The sequence below is a fragment of the Oratosquilla oratoria genome, chromosome 1 (assembly GCF_046742065.1).
Source record: "Oratosquilla oratoria isolate Oo_2021 chromosome 1, ASM4674206v1, whole genome shotgun sequence".
NCBI lineage: Eukaryota > Metazoa > Arthropoda > Malacostraca > Stomatopoda > Squillidae > Oratosquilla > Oratosquilla oratoria.
The window spans coordinates 70,282,803-70,310,040 of NC_134777.1; the positions used below are offsets into that span (position 1 = coordinate 70,282,803).

General features: G+C 41.3%; 1 protein-coding gene across 1 annotated transcript in view; it reads left to right on the forward strand.

The window, feature by feature from the left end:
- Nucleotides 1-23,812, forward strand: part of Rab40 (RAS oncogene family member Rab40) — a 52,537-nt gene extending 28,725 nt beyond the window's left edge. Inside the window, exons 4-5 of the mRNA XM_076204692.1 lie at nucleotides 4,648-4,790; nucleotides 20,862-23,812. Coding sequence (XP_076060807.1) covers nucleotides 4,648-4,790; nucleotides 20,862-20,960 — 242 coding nt within the window. The 3' untranslated portion in view covers nucleotides 20,961-23,812. The remainder of the gene's footprint in view (nucleotides 1-4,647; nucleotides 4,791-20,861) is intronic.
- Nucleotides 23,813-27,238: the final 3,426 nt, after the last annotated feature.

Sequence of the window (27,238 nt, forward strand, 5' to 3'; positions counted from 1 at the left end):
TTAGATATTCTGCATGGCATCCATCCAGACCAGGTGCCTTACCTGCTTTCATCATCTTAACAACTGCCTTCACTTGATTCTTCCTTATTTCTCCTCCATTTTCCTCACTCATCACTGTCATTTTCTTAGCACTTTCCACTGCAGCTATCTTTCCCGCCCTATCCTCCTTCACATTTAGCAACTCCCTAAAATATTCTGCCTGTCTTCCTCTTACTGCCTTCTCTTCCATTATCATCTCTCCAACTGCACCTTTTACCTTTTCTTCTCTACTTGATTCACCTCTTCCTCTCTTAATTTCTTTCCAAAACATCTTTTTATTACTTTCAAAATTTTCTGTCATACTCCTACCCCATTTCACATCTGCTCTCCTCTTTGCCTCCTTTACCTTTTGCTTTACTTCTCTTTTCTTTTCTTTGTACCTCTTATATGACTCCCTCGTCCTATTTTGTAACCAATCTGTGAAAGCTTGCTTCTTCTCTTCTACAACCTTCTTTGTTTCCTCATCCCACCACTCACTACCCTTTCTTCTATTTCCCCCTGTCCTTCTTGTTCCACACACCATCCTTGCACACTTTATGACTCCCTCCTTGAACCATCCCCATTCCTCCTCCACTCCTAGCTCTACTCTATCCTTTACTCCCTCCCACTCCTCTCTCAGCTTCTTAAATGAGAAAGAAAAGGAAAAGGAGTACAAGAAGCTGAGAAAAGAGTAGGAGGGAGTGAAGGGTAGAGTAGAACTAGCAGTGGAGGAGAAATGGGAGTGGTTCAAGAAGGGAGTCACAAGGTGTGCAGAGATGGTACAAGGTGTGCAGAGATGGTGTTTGGAAGAAGCAGGACAGAAGGAAATAAATAGAAGGAAGGGTAGTGAGAGGTGGGATGAGGAAGCAAAGAAGGTTGTAGAAGAGAAGCAAGCATTCACAGATAGGTTACAAAATAGGACAAGATAACCATATGAGAGGTACAAAGAAAAGAGAAGTAAAGCATAAAATAAAGGAAGCAAAGAGGAGAGCATATGTAAAATAGGGTAAGGGTATGATAGAAAATTTTAAAAGTAATCATAAGATGTTTTGGAAAGAAATTAAGAGAGGAAGAGGAGGCGAATCAAGTAGAGAAGAAAAGGTAAAAGGTGCAGATGGAGAGATGATAATGGAAAAGAAGGGATTAAGAAGAAGATGAGCAGAGTATTTTAGGGAGTTGCTAAATGTGAAGGAGGATAGAGGGGGAAAGGTAGTTGCACTGGGTAGCACTAAGAAAATGACAGTGATGAGTGAGGAAAATGGAGGAGAAATAAAGGTGATGTGAAGGCAGTTGTTAACCCCTTCCATACAGTGACGCCTACGTAGGCGTCATGAGGAGCAAGTGGGTACGCGAGGCTGCCATATCGCCGTCTTGATTATATTTATTGTAGTTGTACCCACGTGACCCCCATACTCTGTAAACTGGCTTCATATTTTCTATGGTTATCAAAATTCAAGGGTGAAATAGAGAACGATCGATACAGCTGTGACTTTTTTTTTTTTTTTTTTTTTATAATGCGAGTATTATGAAGCAACATCGTACGTATGGCAGCTAATGCTGCCCACGAGATTTTGGCCCGGAGTGAAGTGGTTCAGATGATGAGAGCAGGTAAGGCACCTAGGTTGGATGGGTGTCATACAGAATGTCTAAAAAAATATGTACAGTGATGGTGGATGGGCTAGTGAGGTTATTTAATGTTTGTTTAAGAAAGGAGTGCCTGTATAGTTCCACTTTACAAGGGAAAAGGGGATAAGTGTGAGTGTAGTAGTTTCAGAGGGATCAATTTGTTAACTGTAGTTGGGAAAGCTTATGGGAGGGTTTTGATTGAAAGGATTAGGGGAGGAACAGGGGGAGTAATTGGTGAGGAATAGTGTTGGTTTAGGATAGGTAGGGTTTGTGTTGATCATATTTTTGGGCCTTTATGGATTTGGAAAAGGCTTATGACAGGGTAGACAGGAAGGGAATGTGGGAGGTATTGCAGATATATGGGATTAGAGGAAAGCTTTTTATAGCAGTCAAGAGCTTTGATGAGAGTAGTAGAGCTTGTGTTGGAATTAGAAATGGAGAGAGTGAGTGGCTTGAGATAAAAGTGACTTCACCAGGGATGTGTTATGTCGCCTTGGCTGTTCAATTTATACATGGATGGGATGGTGCAAGGGTAATGGGTCGGGGATTGGAGATAGAGGAAATGGAGAAAAGTGGGAGAAGCCAGTTGTTGTTTGCTGATGACACTGATTGTAACAGGATCAGAGGAGGGTTTGAGGAAGTTAATGACAGATTTTGGGAGAGTATGTGAAAGAAGGAAGTTGAAAATAAATGTGGGTAAAAGTAAGGTGATGAAATGTACAAGGTGAGAAAGTGACAGCAGACTGTAAGTGAGTATTAAGGGAGAGAGACTGGAGGAAGTGGATAGTTTTAGATACTTAAGTGCGAATGTAGCAGGAAAGGGAGGAATGGAGGTGGAGGTAGAATATAGATTGAGAGAAGCAAGTAAATGCCTTGGTGGATTAAAAAGTATAATGAGAAATAGACATTTGGAAATGAATGCTAAGAGGTGATTGTATGAAGGGATGATTGTGCCAGTAGCACTGTGTGGGGCAGAAACATAAGAGAGGAGAAGTTTGAATGTGTTTGAGATGATGTGCCTGAGAAGTGTGATAGGGGTTACTAGGCTGGATAGAGTGATAAACAAGGAGGTGAGGAAGAAAACAGGGGTGGAAAGGGAGTTGGGAGATAGGGTTGATGAAAGAGTATTGCTATGGTTTGGACACATGGAAAGAATGAGTGAAGAAAGACTAGTAAGAGGTGCAGAAGGCAGAGGTAGGAGTGACCATGAGGGGATGACCAAGGATGAGATGGATGGATTGGGTAAAATGGGCATTGGGAAAGAGGGGAATGTCTGTTGAGGAAGGACGGAAGAAGAAAGAAGATAGGGGTGAATGGAGAATGGTTGTGTATGAATGATGCTATGATGCATGAGGGGGAGTGGGTGGGGGGATGGGGGGTGAGGGAGTATGTGTGAAAAAATAACTTGACACAGTCCAAAGGGATGTCTCCTGGTCTTCTCTTTCTCTGTATGAGGGGACAGAGAGTGCTGGTCACTGATTTAATGAAGCAGTCTTGTTGTGGATGTGCTGTCTCATGACACTGCTTCTGACCCAGGGCGATGGGCGAGATGCAGGGATGACCACCCAAGATGGAGCCAAGATAAGAGGGAGGGAGAGGGGTGGATGGGAGTGGAGTATGTTGGGATGGAATGGGTGGGAGTGGATTTTATCCATTTGTTTTTTGGCTACCTCCCTTATAAGGCCTCTTTCAGACGGTGCGTGCAATGCCCACATCTGCAATTTAGTGCAGACCCGCTTAAACTAATTACCAATGTTTTTAATGTAATCTTTCACACAGTGCAAGCGATCGTCCGCGCATGGACGAAATGCAGCACGGGCACCCCTTGAGTCGCCTGCGGACCTGCTTATGCATGTTGTTGCTATGGGGTATAGTGTCTAATGCATGTGTTCACACATCACGGGCAGTTCCACGACCCACTCACTTCTCTGGAGGAAAGTCATTCGGTAGCTGATTGAATTTTCAGGCATGACTGTCCCTTTGATTTTAATAGAGGCTCATATTGATACAGAGGAATTCGTCATAGCTTGTGATGGACATCCGGAAGTAGTTAAATGCTCCAGCCTTGCTCCTCTCAGCAATCAAAGGATGTATCCATAATGTCTCCTCTTCTTGTGTAAATGTAATAGGTAGAGGAGACGAAGGCGATTACAGTCCATTATCAATGTGTGCAGAACACAAACTAATGGTGAAGTGTGTAGGTGGCAGGTGGTTTTGACCTGTGCTGTCTGAATACCAACACAGAACCGGGTGCATCTGTGCCTAAGCGTGGACGTGAGTATCGCCCGCGCCATCTGAAAGAGGTCTAAAGGGGGAAAAGCCTTTGGTATATATATGTATGTATTTTCCATTTCTTCTGCATTTCTTTTATCTCATTGTACTCCTTTCAATCCACTTCAAAATACTTTCTCAGTTTGCCATTGTTAGCTGATATACTCACAGTTCTTTCTCCTTAACATGTCTTCCACTACTGTCATAAGTAACTCATTCATTGTGATCATTCACATTTTTGTTCGATCTATATTACTTAGATCTTCAATAATTGCACTGTAATACACACGTTGTGTGCCTTGCTTGAAAATTTTTATGATGTAGTCCATGGTATGATCAAAACATTCATTATATCCAGTCATTGCATCCTTCCATAGATGAACAGTCCTTTGACTTGTTGGTATTGGCTAATAATTTCAAGGATAACAGGGCTTCTGCTAGGCACACCAATAAAATTTGTGTCCAGAGGAATCAGGAAGTAAAAAGGACGATGAGAACATATTTATAGACAAAAAGTACTCCTTTAAACAGTCATTGTGTGATAGTATAACTTGTTAATAAAAAAGGGTTTATATGAGAATGTAGATAATTTGATGTTGTAGAATTAGGATACTACAATAATAGTGACCTGTAGTGCCTAGCTATATGAAGAAAATTCTATTAAAAAAAATAAAAAAGAATGGGCCCATCTTTACATATTTACAAATTTTTAAGTATGTTTTTTAATTTCAGTCTTAAGTCTACAGGAGTTGTGCAGTCGAGCTATTGTAGCTTCTACAACTGTTTATGGGATCGAGCACCTTCCTCTCCCTGCACCCATTAAGTCCCACTTGAAGAGCTACACTATTCATACTTGTGCCACAAGGCTGCGACAGGTAAGCCTCTTCATTGTACCAGTTATGAAAAAGGATTTCATTTAAAGTGTTTCTTTGGTGAGAAGAGAAACTCCAGTTTTATAAGGGATATTCAGTACTTACTTGAATGTGATTAAGATGTATAGGAACACTTATCATGGTATTAATGGCACAAGATATTATTTGACTGCAGTGAAAATCCATGATGACAGCTCTTTAAGTAATAATAGATTAAAAAAGTATATAGAATAAGGTAGAAAAGAAAAGAAAAAATAATTAGATAGTTGTGGTATCCAGGAAAAGAGGAGAGATAGTTCTGGATGTCCATGTTCTCAGGGGAGAGAGTGGGGGAATATCAGATAAGTTGAGAGTGAAGGATAGGTGGAGAAAGAGGAAAAGGGCAGAAGGTAGAGAGGTGCTTAGAGCAAACTTTAAATGAGAAGGAAAAGGAATTTGAGTACAAACAGAAGCTGAGAGAAGAGTGGGAGATGGTGAAGGATAGAGTAGAAGTAGGTGTGGAAGGGGAATGGGGTGTTTCAAGGAGAAAGTGACAAGGTGTGCAAAGATGGCATGCAGAACAAGGAAGATGGGAGGGAATAGAAGGAAGGGTAGTGAGTGGTGGAATGATAAAATGGAGAAGGTAGTAGAAGAGAAGTGAGCATTCAGGGACTGGTTGCAAAGTAGGAAGAGAGAAAATATGAGAGGTATAAAGAAAAAAGAAGAGAAGCAAGAGTAAGGATATACAAACACACCTTATAAGGGAGGTAGCCAAAGTCAAAGGCATAAATCCACTCCCACCTATTTCATCCTCACATACTCCACTCCCATTCACCACCCCTCCCTCCCTCTTTTCTTGGCTCCTCCTTGTTAAAGGGTCATCCCTGCATCTTGCCCACTGGCCTGTGGTCTGAAGCAATGTAGCAAGACACAGCACATCCACAGCAATGCCGTGTCATATAATCAGCAACTCTCATGCAGAAAAAGAGGACGGGGAGAAATCCCTTAGGCCTGCATCAAAATATTATTCACACATACTCCCTAACCCCCCCATCCCCCACCCACTCCCATGCATCACAGCATCATCCATACACAACCATTCACCACTCACCCCCATCTTCAGTCTTTTCCCTTCCTCAACAGACACCCTCTTTCCCAATGCCCCTTTTACCCCATCCTTCCATCTCATTCTTGGTCACCTCTTCATGTTCACTTCCTCTACCTCTGCTTTCCACAGCTCACTTACTAATCTTTCTTCACTCATTCTTTCCATGTTTCCAAACCATCCAAATACTCATTCATCAACCCTATCTCCCAAGTCCCTTTTCACCCCCGCTCTCCTCCTCACCTCCTCATTTCTCACTCTATCCAGCCTAGTAACCCACACCATACTTCTTAAGCATTTCATCTATAACACATTCAAATGCCTGAGAAGTATGGTCTGGGTTACTAGGTTGGATAGAGTGAGAAACAAGGAGGTGAGGAGAAGAGCAGGGGTGAAAAGGGAGTTGGGAGATAGGGATGATGAAAGAGTATTGGGATAGTTTGGATGTATGGAAATAATGAGTGATGAAAGATTAATAAAAGATGTGGAAGGCAAAGGTAGAAGGAGTGAACATGAGGGGGCAACCAAGGATGATATGGATGGATGGGTAAAAGGGGCATTGGGAAAGAGGGGAATGTCTGTTGAGGAAGGATAGGAGAAGACAGAAGATAGGGGTGAGTGGAGAATGGTTGTGTGTGGATAATGCTGTTATGCATGGAAAGGGGTGGGTGAGGGAATATAATGTTAAGGATATTTTGATGCAGCCCGAAGGGATTTGTCCGTCTTTTTCTGCATAAGGGGATGGAGAGGGGGTTGCCAATTAAATGAAGTGGCCTTGCTCTGTCTTGCTATGGGGAGGGGTGGTGAATGGGAGTGGAGTATGTGGGGTTGGAGTGGCTTTATGCCTTTGACTTTGGCTATCTCTCTTGTAAGGGGGAAAAAGCCATTGGTATATGTATATATATGTATGAGATGAAATATTTGAGAAGTATGGTAGGGGTTACCAGATTGGCTAGATTGAGACACGAGGAAGTGAGGAGGAGAATGGGAGTGGAATAGGAAATGGCAGATAGGGCTGATGAAAGATTATTGGGATGGTTTGGACACCTGGAAAGAATGAGTGAAGAAAGATTAGTAAAATAGGTGTGGAAGGCAGAGGTGGAGGGAGTGAACTTGAGAGGACAGCCAAAGATGAGATGGATAGATGAGGTGAAGGGGGCATTGAGGAAGAGAGAAATGTCTGTTGAGCCAGGAAGGGAGAAGGCAGGAGATAGGGATGAGTGGAAAGTGACTGTGTATAGATAATGTTATGCAAGGAAGTGAGGGGCAGGGGATGGGAGTGGTTATGTGTGAATGATATTTTGATGCAGCCCGAAGGGATTTCTCCCTGTCTTCTCTTTTTCTGCATGAGGGGACAGAGAGGAGGATTGCCAATTAAGTGAAGCAGCCTTGCTGTGGATGTACTGTGTCTTGCTACATTGCTTCTGAACCAGGGCAGTGGATGGGATACAGGGATGATCCATCATCCATAAGCTAAGATGAGAGGGGTGAAAGGGTGGTGGAAGGGAGTAGGGGTTGGAGTAGGTACGTGCCTTTGACTTGGCTACTTTCCTTATAAGGGTGAAAAGCTCTTGGTATATAGATATATAGACAGAATTAGATTACGAGATCAATGAAGTGTTGGAACGGTTAACCCTGTAAGTATAGGAAGGTTACTCCATTGATAGTAGTAACAGTAACAACTATTCCCTCAAGCTTGTCTATATACCAAAGGCTTTTTTCCCCTTATAAATGAGCTAGCCTCAAGCTTAACTAATTAGAAACCCATATCCTCACAATAGCTACCAACAATCTTTGAACCCTACCATAGGTATCTCTGAAAAAAAAAAAATCAGACTTGGCCAAGTTGTATTAGTTGTATTTAGCTAGTTGTATTTACCTAGTTGTATTTTACAGAATGGGAGCTATGCTCATTGTGACCCATTTTCATATCTCTCCACATCCAGTTTATTCTTGAACTCGTGTATAGTTCTGGCATTCACTGTTTCACTGCTTATTTTGTTCCAGACATTGATCACTCTGTGCAGGAAATTGTTCTTTTTCAGGTCTCTTCTGTGAGAAGAAAGATGGATGTGTTGGCTTTGAGTGAAACTAAGCTGAAAGGGAAGGGCGAGTGTAAGTGGGAGGTTATCAGGAGTGAAGAGAGGGCGAGGGAGGGAAGGGGTGGCTATACTAGTAAGTGAAGAGATAGGTAAATGTGTAGTGGAGTGGAAGGAGGTTTCCTCAAGGATAATGTGGATGAAGGTGAAACTGGGAAAGGAGATGTGGGTTTTTGTAAGTGCATATGGGCCTGGCAGTGAGAAGAGCGTAGAAGAAAGAGAGGCTTTTTGGATAGATTGAAATGAGTGCATAGAGGATTTAGGGAGAAATATCAGTGTAATAGTACTGGGAGACCTTAATGCTAGGGTAGGAAATGATCCAGTTGATGGAGTTGTTGGGAAATGTGGAGTTCCAGGAAAGAATTGTAGTGGAGAGTTGATGGTGGAAATGTGTCTAGAGAGTTGATGATAGCAAATACAGTGTTTTGGAAGAAAGTCAAGCATAAGTACACATGGGAGAGGGTGGTGGATGGAAGGGTGGTAGATAGAGCGTTAATGGATTATGTAGTGGTAAATAGGATTATGATAGAAAGAGTTAAGGATGTACATGTGCTAAGGGGAGAGGGTGGGAGAATATCAGATCATTTTTTGGTGGAAGGTAAGTTGAGAGTGGAGGATAGATGGAGGAAGAGGAAAGGGACAAAAGGTAGGGAGGCACTTAGAGTGAACTCTTTAAAGGAAAAGGAGAAGGAGTACAAGAAGAAGCTGAAGGAGGAGTGGGAGGGAGTGAAGGATAGAGTAGAGCTAGGTGTGGAGGAGGAATGGGGATGGTTCAAGGAGGGAGTCACAAAGTGTGCAAAGATGGTGTGGGGAACAAGAAGGACAGGAGGAAATAGAAGGAAGGGTAGTGAATGCTGGGATGAGGAAACAAAGAAGGTTGTAGAAGAGAAGAAGCGAGCTTTCACAGTTTGGTTACAAAATAGGACGAGGGAGTCATATGAGAGGTACAAAGAAAAGAAAAGAGAAGTAAAGCAAAAGGTAAAGGAGGCAAAGAGGAGAGCAGATGTGAAATGGGGTAAGGGTATGACAGAAAATTTTGAAAGTAATAAAAAGATGTTTTGGAAAGAAATTAAGAGAGGAAGAGGAGGTGAATCAAGTAGAGAAGAAAAGGTAAAAGGTGCAGATGGAGAGATGATAATGGAAGAGAAGGCAGTAAGGGGAAGATGGGCAGAATATTTTAAGGGAGTTGTTAAATGTGAAGGAGGATAGGGAGGGAAAGATAGCTGCAGTGGGAAATACTAAGAAAATGACAGTGATGAGTGAGGAAAATGGAGGAGAAATAAGGAAGGATGAAGTGAAGGCAGTTGTTAAGATGATGAAAGCAGGTAAGGCACTTGGTCTGGATGGATGCCATGCAGAATGTCTAAAAAACGGAGGTACAGTGATGGTGGACTGGCTGGTAAGGTTATTTAACCACTTCCATATGGTGACGCCTACGTAGACGGCATGAGGAGCAAGTGGGTACTCGATGATGCCAACATCGGCATCTTGATTATATTTATTGTAGTTGTACCTACGTAATTTCTATTCTCTCTAAACTGGCTTCATCAATTTTCTATGGTTATCAAAATACACGGGTGAAAGAGAACGAACGATTGAGCACTGACTTTATTTTTTATAATGCGATTATTATGACGCAACATCGCACGTCGGGCAGCTAATGCTGCCAGACGTGCAATGTGCCCCGGAGTGAAGAGGTTAAGATTTGCTGGAGAGAGGGTAGAGTGCCAGAGGACTGGAGGAGTGCCTGTATAGTTCCACTTTACAAGGGAAATGGGACAAGTGTGAATGTAGTAGTTTCAGAGGGATTAGCTTGTTAACCCCTTCCATACGGTGCCGCACATGTAGGCGTCATGAGGAGCAAGTGGATTCGCGACGCTGCCATATCGGCGTCTTGATTATATTTATTGTAGTTGCCCCTGTGTTTTTACATTCTCCCAAATGTGCCTTGAATCCCATTCTCTGTGGTTTTCAAAATTCGCGGGTGAAAGAGAGAACGATTGATATAAGCGGTGACTATATTTTATGATGCGAGTATTATTACGACACGTCGTACGGCTGGCATTGGCTGCTGCCCGCGAGATTTAAGTCCGGAGTGAAGTGGTTAAGTGTAGTTGTTGTTGTTGTTGTCGTTCCCTAGACTGTCTGTCCGAGCAGTCCCGTCTCCCCAAGGAATGCCATAGCCGAAACTGGGTTTTCCCACAAATCCTTCATAGAGCGTATGTTGTGTTGTTTGCATGCATGATTGTGTATAATGCAGTCTTCCATTATGTGTTGTATGGTATGGGGTGAAGTGTTACATCCTGGGCAGCTGTTCACAATGCGGTCATCCAGCCTCTTCTGGTAGCTTAGAAGTGCTGGGTGGTGACCGCACCGCAGTCTGGCCAAGTGGACTCTGTCCTTTCGTGGGAGAGAGGATTGGGAAGGCTTATGGGAGGATCTTGTTTGAGAGGATTAGGAAAGGAACAGAGGAAGTAATTGGTGAGGAACAGTGTGGATTTAGGATGGGTAGAGGTTGTGTGGATCAGATCTTTGTGGTAAGACAGATATGTGAGAAAGCTATAGGAAAGGGGAAGGATGTTTTTTGGTCCTTTATGGATCTGGAAAAGGCTTACGACAGGGTAGACAGAAAGGCACTGTGGGAGGTTTTGCGGATATACAGGATTGGAGGAAAGCTTCTAGGAGCTGTCAAGAGTTTTTATGAGAGTAGTAGAGCTTGTGTCAGTATTAGAAATGGAGAGAGTGAGTGGTTTGAGGTAAAGGTGGGACTTCGTCAAGGATGCGTTTTGTCACCCTGGCTGCTCAACTTATACATGGATGTGGTAGTGCAAGAGGTAAATGGAAGGGTAGTGGGTCAGGGATTGGAGATGGTTAAAGAAAATGGAAAAAAGTGGGAGGTGAGCCAGCTGTTGTTTGCAGATGACACTGCACTTGTGGCAGGATCAGAGGAGGGATTGAGGAAGTTGGTGACAGAGTTTGGGAGAGTGTGTGATAGAAGAAAGCTGAAGATAAATGTGGGCAAAAATAAGGTGATGAGATGTACAAGGGGTGAAAGTGGCAGTAGTCTGGAAGTGAGCATTAAGGGAGAGCGACTGGAGGAAGTGGATAGTTTTAGATACTGTACTTGGGTGCAAATGTGGCCGGAAAAGGTGGAGTGGAGGTGGAGGTAGAATGTAGATTGAGAGAAGCGAGTAAATGCCTTGGTGGATTAAAAAGTGTAATGAAGAATAGACATTTGGGAATGGATGCTAAGAGGAGAATGGTTGTATATGGATGATGTTGTGATGCATGAGGTGGAATGGGTGGGGGAGATGGGGGGGTGAGGTAGTATGTGTGAGCAAATTTTGATGCAGCCCGAAGGGATTTCTCCCCGTCTTCTCCATTATGCATGGGGGGATGGAGAGGGGGGGTCGCCAATTAAATGAAGCGGCCTTGCTATGGATGTGCTGTGTCTTGCGACACTGCTTCTGACCCAGGGCAGTGGACTAGGTGCAGGGATGACCCGTCATCCGGGAGGTGCTAAGATGAGAGGGAGGGTGGAGGGGTGTGGAGTGTATTCAGGGATGGAATGGGTGGGAGTGATTTTATGCCTTTTCCTTTTTGGCTACCCCCCTTGTAAGGGGGAAAAGCCTTGGTATATGCATGTATGTTCTGTAACTGTCCTTCTTTAGCTTCTTATCGTGTCCTCTTGTTTCTCTCGTCCCATTTCAGTAGGTCATCTCTATCGGGAACTTCCATTCCTTTCATAATTCTGAAGATGGTCAACAATTCGCCTCTTTCCCTTCTCTGCTCCAATGTTGACAGCTGTAATTTCTCCAATCTTTGTTCATATGTCAAATTTGATAGTGTGGGTGCCATCTTTGTCATCACTCTTTGGATTGTTTTTTATTTCTTTGTTTTTCTTTGTGCTTGGTGCCCACATTGATATAGCATATTCTAGTTTTGGTCTTATCAATGTACTGTAGTTGGGAAGGCTTATGGGAGGGTCTTGATTGAGAGGACTAGGAGAGGAACAGAGGGAGTAATTGGTGAGGAACAGTGTGGTTCTAGGATAGGTAGGGGATGTGTAGATCAGATTTTTGTGGTAAGACAGATATGTGAGAAAGCTATAGTAAAAGGTAAGGATGTTTTTTGGGCTTTTATGGATCTGGAAAAGGCTTACGACAGGGTAGACAGGAAGGCACTGTGGGAGGTACTGCAGATATATGGGATAGGAGGAAAACTTTTAAGAGCAGTCAAGAGTTTTTATGAGAGTAGTAGAGCTTGTGTTAAGATTAGAAATGGAGAGAGTGAATGGTTTGAGGTAAAGGTGGGACTTCGTCAGGGGTGTGTTATGTTGCCCTGGCTGTTCAATCTTTACATGGATGGGGTGGTGCGAGAGGTGAATGCAAGGGTAGTGGGTCAGGGGTTGGAGATGATTAAAGAAAATGGAGAAAAGTGGGAGGTGAGCCAGCTGTTGTTTGCTGACGACACTGCGCTTGTAGCAGGTTCAGAGGAGGGATTGAGGAAGTTAGTGACAGAGTTTGAGAAGATGTGTGAAAGAAGGAAGCTGAAGATAAATGTGGGCAAAAGTAAGGTGATGAGATGTACAAGGGGAGAGAGTGACAGTTGGCTGGAAATGAGCATTAACCACTTCACTCTGGGACTTAAATCTCGCGGGCAGCAGTCAGTGCCAGCCATACGACGTGTCGTAATAATACTCGCATCATAAAATATAGTCACCACTTATATCAATCGTTCTCTCTTTCACCTGTGAATTTTGAAAACCACAGAGAATGGGATTAAGGGCATATTAGGGAGAATGTAAAAATGCAGGGGAGACTACAGTAAATGTAATCAAGACGCCGATATGGCAGCGTCACGAATCCACTTGCTCCTCATGACGTCTACGTGTGCGGCACCGTATGGTAGGGGTTAAGGGTGAGAAACTGGAAGAAGTGGATTGTTTTAGATACTTGGGTGCGAATGTGACAGGAAAGGGAGGAGTGGGGGTGGAGGTAGAATGTAGATTGAGAGAAGTGAGTAAGTGCCTTTGTGGATTAAAAAGTGTAATGAGAAATAGACATCTGGGAATGGATGCTAAGAGGAGGTTATATGAAGGAGTGATTGTGCCAACAGCAATGTACGGAGCAGAAACATGGAACAAGAGAGAGGAAGAGTTTGAATGTGTTTGAGATGAAATGTCTGAGAAGTATGATATGGGTGACTAGGCTAGATAGAGTGAGAAATGAGGAGGAGAACAGGGGTAGAAAGGAAGCTGGGAGATAGGGTTGATGAAAGAGTATTAGGATGGTTTGGACACATGGAAAGAATGAGTGAAGAAAGATTAGTAAAAGAGTGTGGAAGGCGGAGATGGAAGAAGTGAATATGAGGGGGCGTCCTAGGATGAGATGGATGGATGGGATGAAAGGGGCATTACAAAAGAGAGGAATGTCTGTAGAGGAAGGACGGGAGAGGACAGAAGATAGGGGTGAATGGGGAAAGGTTGTGTATAGATGAGGCTCTAATGCATGAGGGGAGTGGGTGGGGGATGGGGGATGAGGAAGTATATATGAGAAAAAATTTGACACAGCCCGAAGGGATATCTCCCTGTCTTCTCCTTTTCTGCATGAGGGGACGGAGGGGGGGTTTGCCAAATTTATGAAGCGGCCTTGCTGTGGATGTGCTGTGTCTTGTGGCATTGCTTCTGACCCAGGGCAGTGGACAGGATGCAGGGATGACCCGTCATCCAGGAGGTGCCAAGATAGGAGGGAGGGTGGAGGGGAGTTGAATATATGGGAAATGAAATGGGTGGGAGTGATTTCTATGCCTTTTTCTTTTTGGCTACCCCCCATGTAAGGGGGAAAGAGCCTTTGGTATATGTATGTATGTAATTATTTTCTTAACCATCTCTTCATCCATGTAGTCGAAGGCCACTTTCATTGATCTTAATAAGTTGTAAGTCTCTCCGAATAATTTATTTACATGTTTGTCAGGTGTCAAGTCACTTGAGATGATTACACCTAGGCCCCGCTCTTGAGTTTACTTTCTTTACTTCTTTGTTTCCAATCGTATGTTTTCCCGAAACTCTATTTTTGCCTCTTCCAAATTCCATTATGCTACATTTCTTGATGTTGAAGTTCATTTCGTATTTCTGGCTCCATTCCCATACTTTATCCAGGTCATCTTGTAGCAATCTGCAATCTTCTTCTGTTTTCACTCTCTTGAGTAATATGGCATTGTCGGCAAAAAAATTTATGTAACAGTTTACTCCTTCGTCCATATCATTTATGTATATGGCAAACATTTAAGGAGCCAAAACAGAACCTTGTGGGACGCCAGTTTTTACATCTTCCCATTTCGAACTTTTGTCTCTAAGCACCACTCTTATTTTTCTCCCAGTTAAATCCTTCACCCATTCCAATAGTTTACCTTGAATTCCTCCTATTTTTTTCAATTTTACTTATTAATTTTTTGTGTGGTACCTTGTCAAAAGCTTTCTGCAAATCCAGGAAGGCACAGTCTGCCCATCCATCTCTTTCTTGTATTATCTCAATTAGTCTCGAGTAAAAGCAGATTAGATTTGTGGTGCACAATCTTCCACTTCTGAAACCAAATTGTTTGGGGTTTATTATTTTATTTTCTTCCAAGTGTTTGGTTCCAAGTGTGGGTCTTTCTGTCATTAGCAATAGAAACAGGGAGTAGTCAGTAGATATCAGCCCCCTTTGTGTAAAAAAGTGGAGAAAAACAGTTAAATTTCTTAAAAATTTGTTACCAGGTCCAATGACTGAATGCCAGCCCCACAGAGCTGCACTTCCTGATGGAAATGGAAATTTTGATAGGTTTTATAGAAAGTCAGCAATGAAATAATTCTGTCTAATACCCATCTTGCAAGACCACCACCATTAGCTAGCCATTGTGAGTCCATTCCATCAGGCAACCAGAAGTTGATGGTTGCAATAAAAGTTACTCCAAATTAGTAAGAACAGTTTCATTGCAGGAAGTATTCCTAAACCAAATGAAATTACCAAGCAACACCCAGAGTGAAACACACACACAAGACACTGAAGCGAAAGGAAGTGCAGCGATTGAGTGCTTACCTAGCAGTTTTGTCGCCGACACAAAGGAAACTAGTTGTTATTGTGCAGGATGTGTAGGCTATGTTTCTCGTGTGACCGATAAAGTATAATCCAATTCTTGAAATAAGTATAGTTTGGCACAATGGAGGAAGAAAAAGATGAAAGAATGTTAGATGAACCAACAAAGAGAGGCCTGGATATAAGTTAAGTGGAAAGTCCAAGAGGTGTCATCCCCCCAAAAAACTTGTTTGATACTCCAAGGATAAACCAAAGGTGGGAGAACAACAGTTTTTCAGGTTTTCAAAGAAATCCAGGAGAAATAGGTAAAAGCTTAGATATAGATAGAGAAGTTAGATATAGTAATGCATTAAGAAATTGCAAAGTAAACGAATTATTGGAAGAAATCATAGATTTAAAATTGGACTACCGAGCTGTACTTAGGGAATTGATTACTTTGCGTAAGAGTAATGAGCAAATGATTAGAGAATTAAGTGACCTAAAGAGCGAAATTGATATCCTCAAAAGAGAAAACAAAAGAATGAAAAATGAGGACAAAAATAAAAATGAACTGAAAAAGGAGGTCAAAGAGCAATTACAGGTAGTGACTGGAAAGGTGGAAGAGTCAATTAAAGAAACAGACCTCATTGAAATAAAAAATCAATGGAAACAAGAACAGGAAAAAAAATATATATATATCTTTTAGAGAAATAGTACAAAAGCAGATGGAGGAAAATACAAAAGAAACAGTTATGAAAATAATTAAAGAAAAGGAAAATTGGGTGAGAGATACAGTTGACAAAGGTAAGTGCACTGTGGTCCATGGTATCCAGGAAAAACATGATATGTATAAATACCAGAGAGAAAAGGAGGAGAAGGAAATAGCTAAGGAAATTTTGAAAGAAATATAGGACGAAGGGCAAATTTTTGAAAAGGAAATTGACGAGATCCACACGATAGGCAAATATTCAAAAGATAAACAACATAGACCTCTGAAAATAAAGCTAAGAATTCAAATGATAGCTGAGGAGGTATTATCGAAAACGGTTAAATTGGCAAACAGCAAGAAATTCAAACATATATGGATAAAAAAGGAAATGAGTGATGAGGAAAAAGAGAAAGACAAAGCTCTCAGAATTGAAGCCAATAATAGAAACAAGAAAAGAACAGATTGAAAAAAATGAGTATTTTTGGAGAGTACTGGACTTGAGACTGAAAAAATGGTACATCAAAAAAATGGAAACTTAAACCAAAAAAAGAGAAGAAAATATGAAGATAAAAATGGCATACACAAATATCAATGGCATATCTGGAATTAATGAACTAAATGACTATCTAGAAATAGAGAAACCTGACATGGGAATTGTGGAGACAAAATTGAAAGGACCTCTTATCAACAAGTATAGTGGGACAAGGTCTATACAACCATTGGGCAAAAAATAGAACAGACAAGCAGGGAGGAAGTGTCATGATATTGACCAAAAAGGGTCTAAATGCGACAAAGATTAATGAAGGCAAAGGTAATGTAGAATTAATTATGATTAAAATTGTAAACAAAAAGATGAAAAGCAGAAAATTTGTAGCAGTGTATGTACCACCAAAAACACAGGCTTAGTCTGATAGCAATCATTCCAAATTACTGGAAGACACAATGAATGTGCTAAACAAGTTACTGAAAGAGGGTGGTAACATAGTAATCATGGGCAATTTTAATGCAAAGAAGGAGAAGAACTTTGGAGCAACATTCTACTGAATATGACCATCGAATACACCTTAACACAATGAGTTAAGGAAAATACTAGATATAGAAACAATGGGGAACCGTCAAAACTAGACTTACTATTAACTTCTGAACCAGATATCGTGAACAAAATGGAGTATAAAACACCAATTGGAAAGAGTGACCATATACTAATAGTTTAAATTAAAAGAACATAACAATGTAGGTAAGAATGATAAACATAGAGAAGGAAGATTAATGTACAACAAAACGGATTTTGTAAAACTAAGAAAAAAATTCCAAAACACAAACTGGGATAAATTCTCTAAAGAGGAAACAAAGATGGAAGACAAATGGAACATATTCAAAGAAAAGTACAAGGAAGGAATTGATAAATATGTATCAAATAAGAAGCAAAAAGAGATATAAAGTGTTGGTATAACAAAAGGGTGAGGCTAAAGACAGAAGAGACAAAGCCTGGAGAAGATAGAAAAGAGACAAAAAAACATCCAAATGGCAGACACATATAAAACTTAGGAACGAATATGTGAATATACGCAGGGAAAAAAAAAGGAATTAAGAAAAATATATTATAGACAAATGTAAGGATCAACCCAAACTCTTTTACAGATATATAAATGATAAATTAAAGGATAAACACGAAATAGTAAAACTGCGTGAAGGAGATAAAGAATATATAGATGACACAGAAATAGCAGATGTTATGATCAGACATTTCAGGTCTATTTTTACAATTGAGAGCTCACAAATTTGGGAAGATGGACAACAACAGATCCCCTAAAATGAAAGAAATAAAGGTAACACAGAAATAAATAAAGAGACCAAATAAAAAACCTAGATGTAAGGAAATTGCATGGACCAGATGGAATTGCAAATTGGATACTGAGTGTGTAGATGAACTGGCAGATAAATTATACAAGATAATAGACTTTTCACTCAAAGAAGGAAAGGTACTGCAAGATTGGAAAGATGCAAACATAGTACCAATATATAAAGGAGGAAACAAAGAAGATCCTACAAACTTCAGACCAGTATCCCTAACAAGCACAGTAGCAAAAATATGAGGAAAAAGTTATCAGAAACAAATGGACCAAACACTTGGAAGAAAATAGAATATTAAACCCTAAACAATTTGGCTTTAGAAGTGGAAGATTGTGTACCACAAACTTAAAATGCTTTTACTCAAGGTTAATTGAGATAATACAAGAAAGAGATGGCTGGGCAGATTGCACCTTCTTGGACTTGCAGAAGGCATTTGATAAAGTACCACATAAAAAATTAATAAGAAAAATTGAAATAATAGGAGGAATACAAGGTAAGCTACTGGAATGGATGAATGATTTCTTAAATGGGAGAAAAATGAGTGGTTCTTAGAGACAAAAATTCAAACTGGGAAGATGTGAAGAGTGGCATCCCGCAAGGCTCTGTATTGGCTCCTTTAATGTTTGCCATATATATACATGAACTTTTTTACTGACAATGCCAAATTACTCAAGGGAGTAAGCACAGAAGAAGATTGCAGATTGCTACAAGAAGACCTGGACAAAATATGGGAATGGAGTCAGAGATGTGAAATGAAATTCAACATAAAGACATGTAGCATAGTGGAATTTGAAAAAGCAAAAATAGAATATCGGGTCAATATAAAATTGAAAACAAGGAAGTAAAAAAAGTCAATTCAGAAAGGGACCTGGGAGTGATCATCTCAAGTGACTTGACACCTGATAAACATGTCAATAAATTATTTGGAGAGACTTTTAACTTATTAAGATCAATGAAAGTGGCCTTCAATTACATGGATGAAGAAATGGTAAAGAAAATAGTGGTTACACTAATAAGACCTAAACTAGAGTATGCTGCAACACTATGGGCACCTAGCACAAAAAATAACACAAGAAAATTAGGAAGAATCCAAAGAGCAGCAATAAAAATGGCACCTACACTATCAAATTTGACATTTGAACAAAGATTGGAGAAATTACAACTATCAACACTGGAACAGAGAAGAGAAAGAGGTGATTAGTGGACCATTTACAGAATTATGAAAGGGATGGAAATTCTCGATAGAGGTAACTTATTAAAATGGGACAGAAGAGAAACAAGAGAACACAAAGAGAAGCTAAAGAAGGACAGTTACAGAAGAGACCTGAAAAAGAATAGTTTCCCACATAGAGTGATTGATGTCTGGAACAAACTAAATGGAGAAACAGCGAACGCCAAAACTATACAAGATTTTAAGAATGAACTGGATGTGGAGAGATACAAAAATGGGTCACTATGAGCATAGCTCTCATCCCGTAAAATACAACAAGGTAAATAAACAAACTTCATATAGAAAAGAGTTATCTCAGTGTTCATCTCTAGATTTATCAGTCACCCAGTCTATTGCCCTGGTTCTCTCTTGCTAGAGTCTAGTGGCCCATGGTCCTAGGAAACTGACCGCAGGCACAATTTAGCTCCTTGGTCACCTATTGGAGAGATTTAATGGAGTTGTTTTAACTGAGTTCAGAGTTGTAAAATATTTATTGGGAGTATTTTTTTTTTCTGGGTTGAAAGATGGGGCCAATGAAGAATACCTGCAGGCAGTGGTCTTGCAAGATGGATATCAGAGCAAATGGTCTCCCTGCCATCCATCTTTAAAACCTGCCAACACCCTTGTCTCCATTTGGAGGTTCAGGAGCTGACATTTGGTCTCAAGACTGGGCCCAAGAGCTTGTTTCATTAATTTCAACTCTATTTACTCCACTTTATCACATGAGAAGAGCTGACTTCCAGCAGCTGTTCCCTCCTTCTACAGTTGTCATAAAAAATATGCGACCCCTACTCCCTGCAGTAATTTATTCATGACAAAAATAGGAAGGCATTTTCTGAGGTGAAATTATGTAGATAGAATGTATTTGGCAACTCCCTGCTACCATTCTGGTCCAACAGAGTGGAACATGAGGGAGAACTCAACCAGTCATTCCCACACTGCCATAGGAAGAACATTTACAGGCAACCTCTTTCTTCAAGATCTTGCCTTTTTTCACACTGGTTTTCTTCATTTCCATTAGATCTGTATCTTTAAAATGGCCCCTACAAAACAATTAAAGATATAATTGCCCAAGTCATTGGATTAAAGAAGGCAGACCATGGAACTAAAGAAATCAGTGAAATGTTGAAGGTAGCCAAGCCCAAAGTCAAGAGATACATGGTGCGATTTCGGGAGGGAAGAGGGCTGGAGATATCATCCCAGAAACCTAGGATAGGGCGTCCTAAGAAGACTTCTCCAATGGTTTTGAATATCATAAAGCATACTTTAGAGTCAAATCCACTAACAAAAGCAAAATCTCTGAAGGAGAAGCCTTCTTAGGATCCCCTATACCAAGTTACTGGGATGGTATCTCCAGCCCTCCTCCCTCCTGAAATCGCACCATGTATCTCTTGACTTTGGACTTAGCCACCTTCAACATTTCACTGATTTCTTTAGTTCCATGGCCTGCCTTCTTTAATCCAATGACTTGGGCAATTACCACTTTAGTTAATTCCTTTGTAGGTGCCATGGTAACAATACAGACCCTAGGGAAATGAAGAAAAAGTGTGAAAAAGGCAAGGTTCCAAAGAGAGGGGTTACCTGTAAATGCTCTTCCCACGGCAGTGTGGAAGTGACTGGCTGGGTTCTCCCTCATGTTCCACTCTGTTGGCCCAGTGTGGCAGCAGAGTGTTGCCAGATACCTTCTATCTATATAATTCCACCTCCTATTTTCAACATAAATATGTGGCCACAAGGGATAGGGGTCACATACTTTTAACGAGTACTATAGTACAGTAAGTTAGTGAAATAGAAACAATCCCACACTAGCACAGCACTGACAGCAGTGAAGAGTCTCTTTCCAAAGAGATCAATGAGAAGGCCTATGGACCATTGACGGCCACCATAGGGCTGTCAAACTTTAGGGGAAAAATAATATCGTGTGCAGCTGTCTTGTGTTTAGAAATGTATATTGTAAATAGAAATGGTAACTTGACAGTATGAGAAAGCTGATGTTTCAAAAGTATTATGCCTCCAAAAAGTGTGTATCGATTGAATACTTTAACATTTGCCCCTCTTTACAGGGAATACCTATCACTGATCGGCACAAGAAGAAGCAGCTGCTCATTCCTGGAGACAACACAACTTCTTGTGTCAATGCATCCACTTGTGCCATCTGCTAGCCTTGTGCAGCAACACTTGGCTGTCAGCACAGCATAGCACTGCAAAGCCAGCATCCGTCTACTTTCACAACTGAAGCTACGACTGTTATCCTCCAATAGACTAGTGTAACATTCCAGTGTTTACTTTTGTGGTCTTCTATAGTGTCTTGCTTTCTGTTACAAGTTATCAAAAATTTATTGGACTATTTTCTGTTTTATTTGATCAGCAGTTTTGAGGTTTTATTTTATTATGGAAAATAACAGAGCATAGTAAATAAGGAATGTAGAATCTGAAAAAATATGTTGTATTTTGTGAATACGGATTTCTATTTTCTTTTTTCTTTTTTATGCTTGGAATGTGCACTGCGTAGTTGTAGGCCCTTTCGCAGCTCTTTGGGCCTCACACATTGCTGAGACCATATTATGTCATGATCACTTATGTACATGTTAGTGCAGTGGTCAGTTCTGTGTACTCTGGCAGACCCCTGTGGGTCATGTGTATAACTAATGCTCAAGTGTGCGTGTACCAAGGCCAGGTGTTGCACAGGTAGGCACTTGGGTAGAGAAGAAAGAAGAGGATGAGGAGATGTAAGCGTTGTGTAGACTGTTTCTATGCATCTTCTTTTAAGATTTTGTATAAAGAATGCAATGTCTGAATGGTTCTCACTGGTAACAAAGGCACTCTCTGAAAATGTGATGTTAGTGATTAGTTTACTTACCAGAATTTAATAGTATTAAGTTGTTTCATCAATCATGAGGCCAAAATGCTTGATGTGCCTGCACGGGCATCTGTGTGTGTTAGGTTTGATGACTTTCAAAGCTCTAATTGTAAAGCTTTATTGTTTGTGCGTTACTGGAAATATGCAGGTCATATCATAGTTTCACAAAATGTACTTCAAAGGCTTCTTTATTCTTTATGACATAGACATTTTAGAGTACGCATGACTGCACTTGTTAGATGACGAACATTTGTCTTGTGCAAGTTCAAAGAAACTTCACACCTGCTCTTCCTAGATGCAATATGGTGAAGGCTATAAGTAATGGGGGAACCTTTTCTTTATATTATATAGATGCAATATTATTAAAAGGAATAAAGAGCATTTCAGGAGTCACAACATTTTTAGGGGGAGGAATGACCGTGAGCCTAAATTTTTTTTATGTAAATTTGTGCGAGATGGAAGAACGGATTTGAACCTTTCATGTGAGAAAGTCACAGCCTGGCAGATTCTTTGGCTAATAGTGTTTGAAAATGGTAATGCAGCAGAGTTGTACAGTAAAATTTAATGTGTGGGATTAGAAATGAATATATTTTCACAGTTGTTCTACATTTTAGATCATTGAATGTTAGCCAAAGAGGTTTTAAAGGTCTGACCAGCAAAGTGTGTAAAATTTATGTCTGTTCTTGGGACAGTTGTCTCAGTAGTGGGTATCTTCTCTGGCAGATTTTGAATATTGGGACTTGATCTCATATTTGGAATATATAAATACTTGTGTGTATAAAAGTTTTGAATGAATAAGCCAAAAGAAGCAACCCTCAGTGCCTTGAACTTTTGGTCCTTGAATCAATCCTCTAGCTGTTGGTATCCTCAGTAAACTGAGGGAAAACAACCTAGCAACTTTACTACATGAACAAGGCAGTGCAACAATTGGTCGAGTTGCAAGATGGTATTTATTTGCATTTTACCAAGAGCAGTAGGGGAATAGGCTGGGTGACTCAAAATACAGGGAACAATTTTGGCAAATTTTGTAGATACTGATTATTTTATTTTATATCTGTAACTTTATAAACTCAACATAATGGTACACATCTTTTGTTTTAAGATATGATTTTGTAACTGGATAGGGCCAGAAGTGAATGTAGTCAATAGCCACCTGGTGTAGTTCAGGAGTTGACTGTAGCCTGAACATCTTATGAAAGGAACTCGGCCTCATAGTTTGAGTCTGTCTCTTCCATACCTGGGAATAGTGACCTGTTCTCCTTGCCTGGGATGGCATCAGACATCAGTTATAACGGTTATGTATATGGAATGTAAAAGTTTGAGTTCCATCCATCTGGCCCAAGACAGATAAACAAGCTATTGTATGTGTACTTGCATGCATTTGCACGTGTGCTGTGTATGTGTTTGTGTGTGTGTGCATTTGTATGTGCGTATGTATGCATATTGTGTGAATGTGCATGCGTTGATTATGGCGTTTTTGCCCTATGGTGGGCAACCATTTAAACATGATGGCAACTTTTATGGTGTTTGCACTCTATGTCCCAATCCAGTGTAGTGCTTGGATTTTAGTTCAATTGGCAGACAGTGGCTTCATCATGTCAATACAAGTGACCCATCGGGATGTGAGTGTTATTATTACTTAAAAAGAGAAAAAAAGGATTGGACTGATTCCATTGTTTTGGTACAGAGGTTGAGTTTGATGGATGCTTGTGCACCTCATGATAAAAGAAACGACCAGGAAGGTTCCTCTCGGATGATTCAGTCGTCTCCGTCTCTGGTAATGTACAAACTCATGCCTTCAAGCTACAAACTCTAAGGTTACGGCAACTAGTTGGGCTCAAGTGTTTTCTAGTTTTCTGCCTTGGGAATTTGAGCTCTAGATAAGTAAGTGTAAAAGGGTGTGCCGTGTGACACAAACAGCAATAGACGGCATGTCAGGGAGATGTTCTCATCATGTCTTGAATTGTCCATCATAACTCAGTGGCAGCATTTGAAGAGAAACTGTACTTAAATGTTCTTTGCTGTGCTGCATATAATTTTTTACAGCGTGAATTGTGTAATGAAAGGGAAAACGAGGAGGGAAATCTTGTTAAAGAAGTTGGATCTTGGTGCTGATATTCAAGACTCCTTCCAAAATATATAATTACAACAGAATTATTGTTTTATTATCTCTAAAAGACACAAAAATTGTTATGAGAAATAGGCATCTGGGAATGGGTGCAAAGAGGAGATTTTATGAAGGGGTGAGTGTGCCAACAGCATTGTACAGGGCAGACTTGGAATTTAAGAGAGGAAAAGTTTAAATGTGTTTGAGATGAAATGTCTGAGAAGTATGGTAGGGGTTACTAGGTTGGATAGAATGAGAATCAAGAAGATGAGGAGAATGGAAGTGGAAAAGGAGATGGCAGAGCCGGTGAGAGATATTGGTATGGTTTGGACACATGTAAAGAATGAGTAATAAAAGCTTAGTAAATGGTGTGGGTGACCAAGGATGAAATGGATGAATGGGGGAATGTCTCATAAGCAAGGAAGGGAAAAGACGGTAGATAGGAATAAGTGGAGAGAAACTGTATAGATGATACTGTTACGCAAGGAAGGGAGAGGTAGTTGTTTATGTGTGAATGATATTTTGATGCAGCTCAAATGGATTTCTCGTCCTTGCTTTTTCTTGCATGAAGGGACAGTGAGAGGGGGATCACTGATTAAGTAAAGCAGCCTTGCTGTGGAAGTGCTGTGTCTTGTTACATTGGTTCTGACCCAGGGCATTGGGCAGGATACAAAGATTACCTTTCATCCATAAGGAGCTAAGGTGGATGGGAATGGAAAATGTGGGAGTAGGTATGTGCCTTTGACTTGGCTACCTCCCTTATAAAGGTGAAAAAGCTCTTGGTATATACAGGGTGTTTGGGATAAATTTGACACTTTCAGAAAGGAAAGGAAAATGTCATATCTTGGCTAAAAATTTATGTATTTTCAAAATTCAAAGTGCATCTCTTAGAGGATCTTTTGCCAAATACACAAAGAAGCCACCCTGAGCTTCCACCACAGCCTCCAGGCATGACCTGAACCTGCAGCACACGGCCCTCATGGTGTCCTTCGAGAAACACCTGAATACCAGTTTGATCCTGGCAATCAGATCATCCTTGGTGTTGCAGGTGGTACGATTGGTGTCTTTTTTCAACAGTGCCCCACACATAATAGTCCATGGGGTTGTAATCAGGCGAGTTGGGGGTCCAGATGTTAGGACTGGTGAAGTCATAGAAATTCTCAGACAACCACTTCTGGGTTTTCCTGGAGGTGTGACATGAAGCTGAGTCCTGCTGCCAGACATATGGTCTTCCCTCAGCCACCCTCTCCTCCCAACACTTGACAACAGTGGACAGCAACTCAATATAGGCATCTGAAGTGAGTCCAAGTCTCTCTTCAAAGATGGATGGCATGACATGGCCTTTGCTGAAAACACACCCAAAGACCATTGCAGTTTGAGGGAACTTGGTCTTCATGAAGCACAGGACTTCATGCAGACTGTAGGCTAGCAACTTGTTGTTCTCTGCTGAGGGAGAAGAATACTGCCACCAATTTTTCCCACATGTGTTGTAAAAGGTGACAAAAATGGGATGGGAATAGGATTAGGCATCCTACTCTCTCTAGCCCCAAAGGGGACATTCCTAAAAAACAAAGGCATAAGAGGGTCTGGGAAGAACTTTCCAACCAGAACCCTAGGGTTTGGGTCTTTTAATGTGTGGATGTGGTAGAGATGAGAGTAAAAGGGAAGCAATAGGCAGTATGTGAGAAGAAAGATGGATGTGTTGGCACTGAATGAAACTATGTTTAAAGGGAAGGGCAAGTTTGGGGGGGTGTCAGGAGTGAAGAGAGGATGAGAGAGAGAAGGGGTGGCTCTACTAGCAAGTGAAAAGACAGGTAAACATGTGGTGGAGTGGAAGGAGGTTTCTTCAAGGTTAATGTGGATGAAGGTGAAACTAGGGAGGGAGATGTGGGTCTTTATAAGTGCATATGGGCCTGGTAGTGAGAAGACTGTAGTGGAAAGGAAGGCTTTTTTGGATAGATTTAAATGAGTGCATAGAGGGTTTAGGGAGAAATGGCAATGTGATATTGGGAGATATTAATGCTAGGGTAGGAAATGAACCAATAGACAGAGTGGTTGGGAAGTGTGGAGTTCCAGGAAAAAAAATTGTGGAGAGTTGATGAAGATGTGTTTAGAGAGTTGATAGCAAATACAGTGTTTAGGAAAAAAGCCAAGCATAAGTACACATGGGAGAGGGTGGTGGATGGAAGGGTGGTATATAAGGCTTCAATGGACTATATAGTGGTAACCAGGAGAATGGTAGGAAGAGTTAAGGATGTACATGTTCTAAGGGGAGAGAGAGGGAGAATATCAGATCATTTTTTGGTGAAAGGGAAGTATGATAGGGGTTATTAGGCTAGATAGAGTGAGAAATGAGGAGAAGAGGGGTGGAAAAGGAGTTGGGAGATAGGGTTGATGAAAGAGTATTAGGATGGTTTGGACACATGGAAAGAATGAGTGAAGAAAGATTAGTAAAAGAGGTGTGGAAGGAGTGAATATGAGGGGGCGTCATACGATGAGATGGATGGATGGGGTAAAAGGGGTATTGCAAAAGAGAGGAATGTCTGTTGAGGAAGGATGGGAGAGGACAGAAGATAGGAGTGAATGGAGAAGGGTTGTGTATGGATGATGCTGTGATGCATGAAGGGGAGTAGGTGGGGGATGAGGAAGTATGTTTGAGAAATATTTTGATGCTGCCCGAAGGGATTTCTCCCCGTCTTCTCCTTTTCCTCATGAGGGGACGTTGCTGAATTAATGAAGCAGCCTTGCTGTGGATGTGCTGTGTCTTGCGATACAGCTTCTGACCCCGGGCAGTGGACAGGATGCAGGGATGACCTGTCATTCAGGAGGTGACAAGATAAGGGGAAGGGTGGAGGGGAGTGGAGTATGTATGGGATGGGTGGGAGTGGTTTCTATGCCTTTTTCTTTTTGGCTACGCCCCCGTGTAAGGGGGACAAAGCCTTTGGTATATGTATGTATGAACCTTACTTTGGGATGGATGCACTGCAGGGTGTCCTGGGTGTACCAGTGTCATCACTTAACTGCATGGCACCTCAAGCCCACACAACCCTGCTTGCTTCCTGGCTGCCCAGATTGCCTGGGTACCTAGCTAATCATCTCTTAGAGCAACAATCACGTGATCCAGCCCAGGTAGCATAGGATGGAGTTAACCTGGCTTGGACATGCGGCTGCCTGGCGGGCACAGTGCCAAGTGTGGGAAACTGAGTGACAAGGCCCATGTGGTGTACACAAAGGCACGAGGTGTACAGAGAAGGCCCATGTGGTGTCAGAGGGACAAAAGCCCATGATAGGCCCACGTGGTGTCAGAGAGACAAAAGTCCGCTCTAGGCACCAACTTGCCACAGAGAGTGGAGGATAGATGAAGAAAGAGGAAAAGGATAGAAGGTAGGGAGGTGCTTAGAGCAAACTGCTTCAATGAGAAAGAAAAGGAGTACAAGAAGAAGCAAAGAGAGGAGTGAAGGAAGTAGAATTTA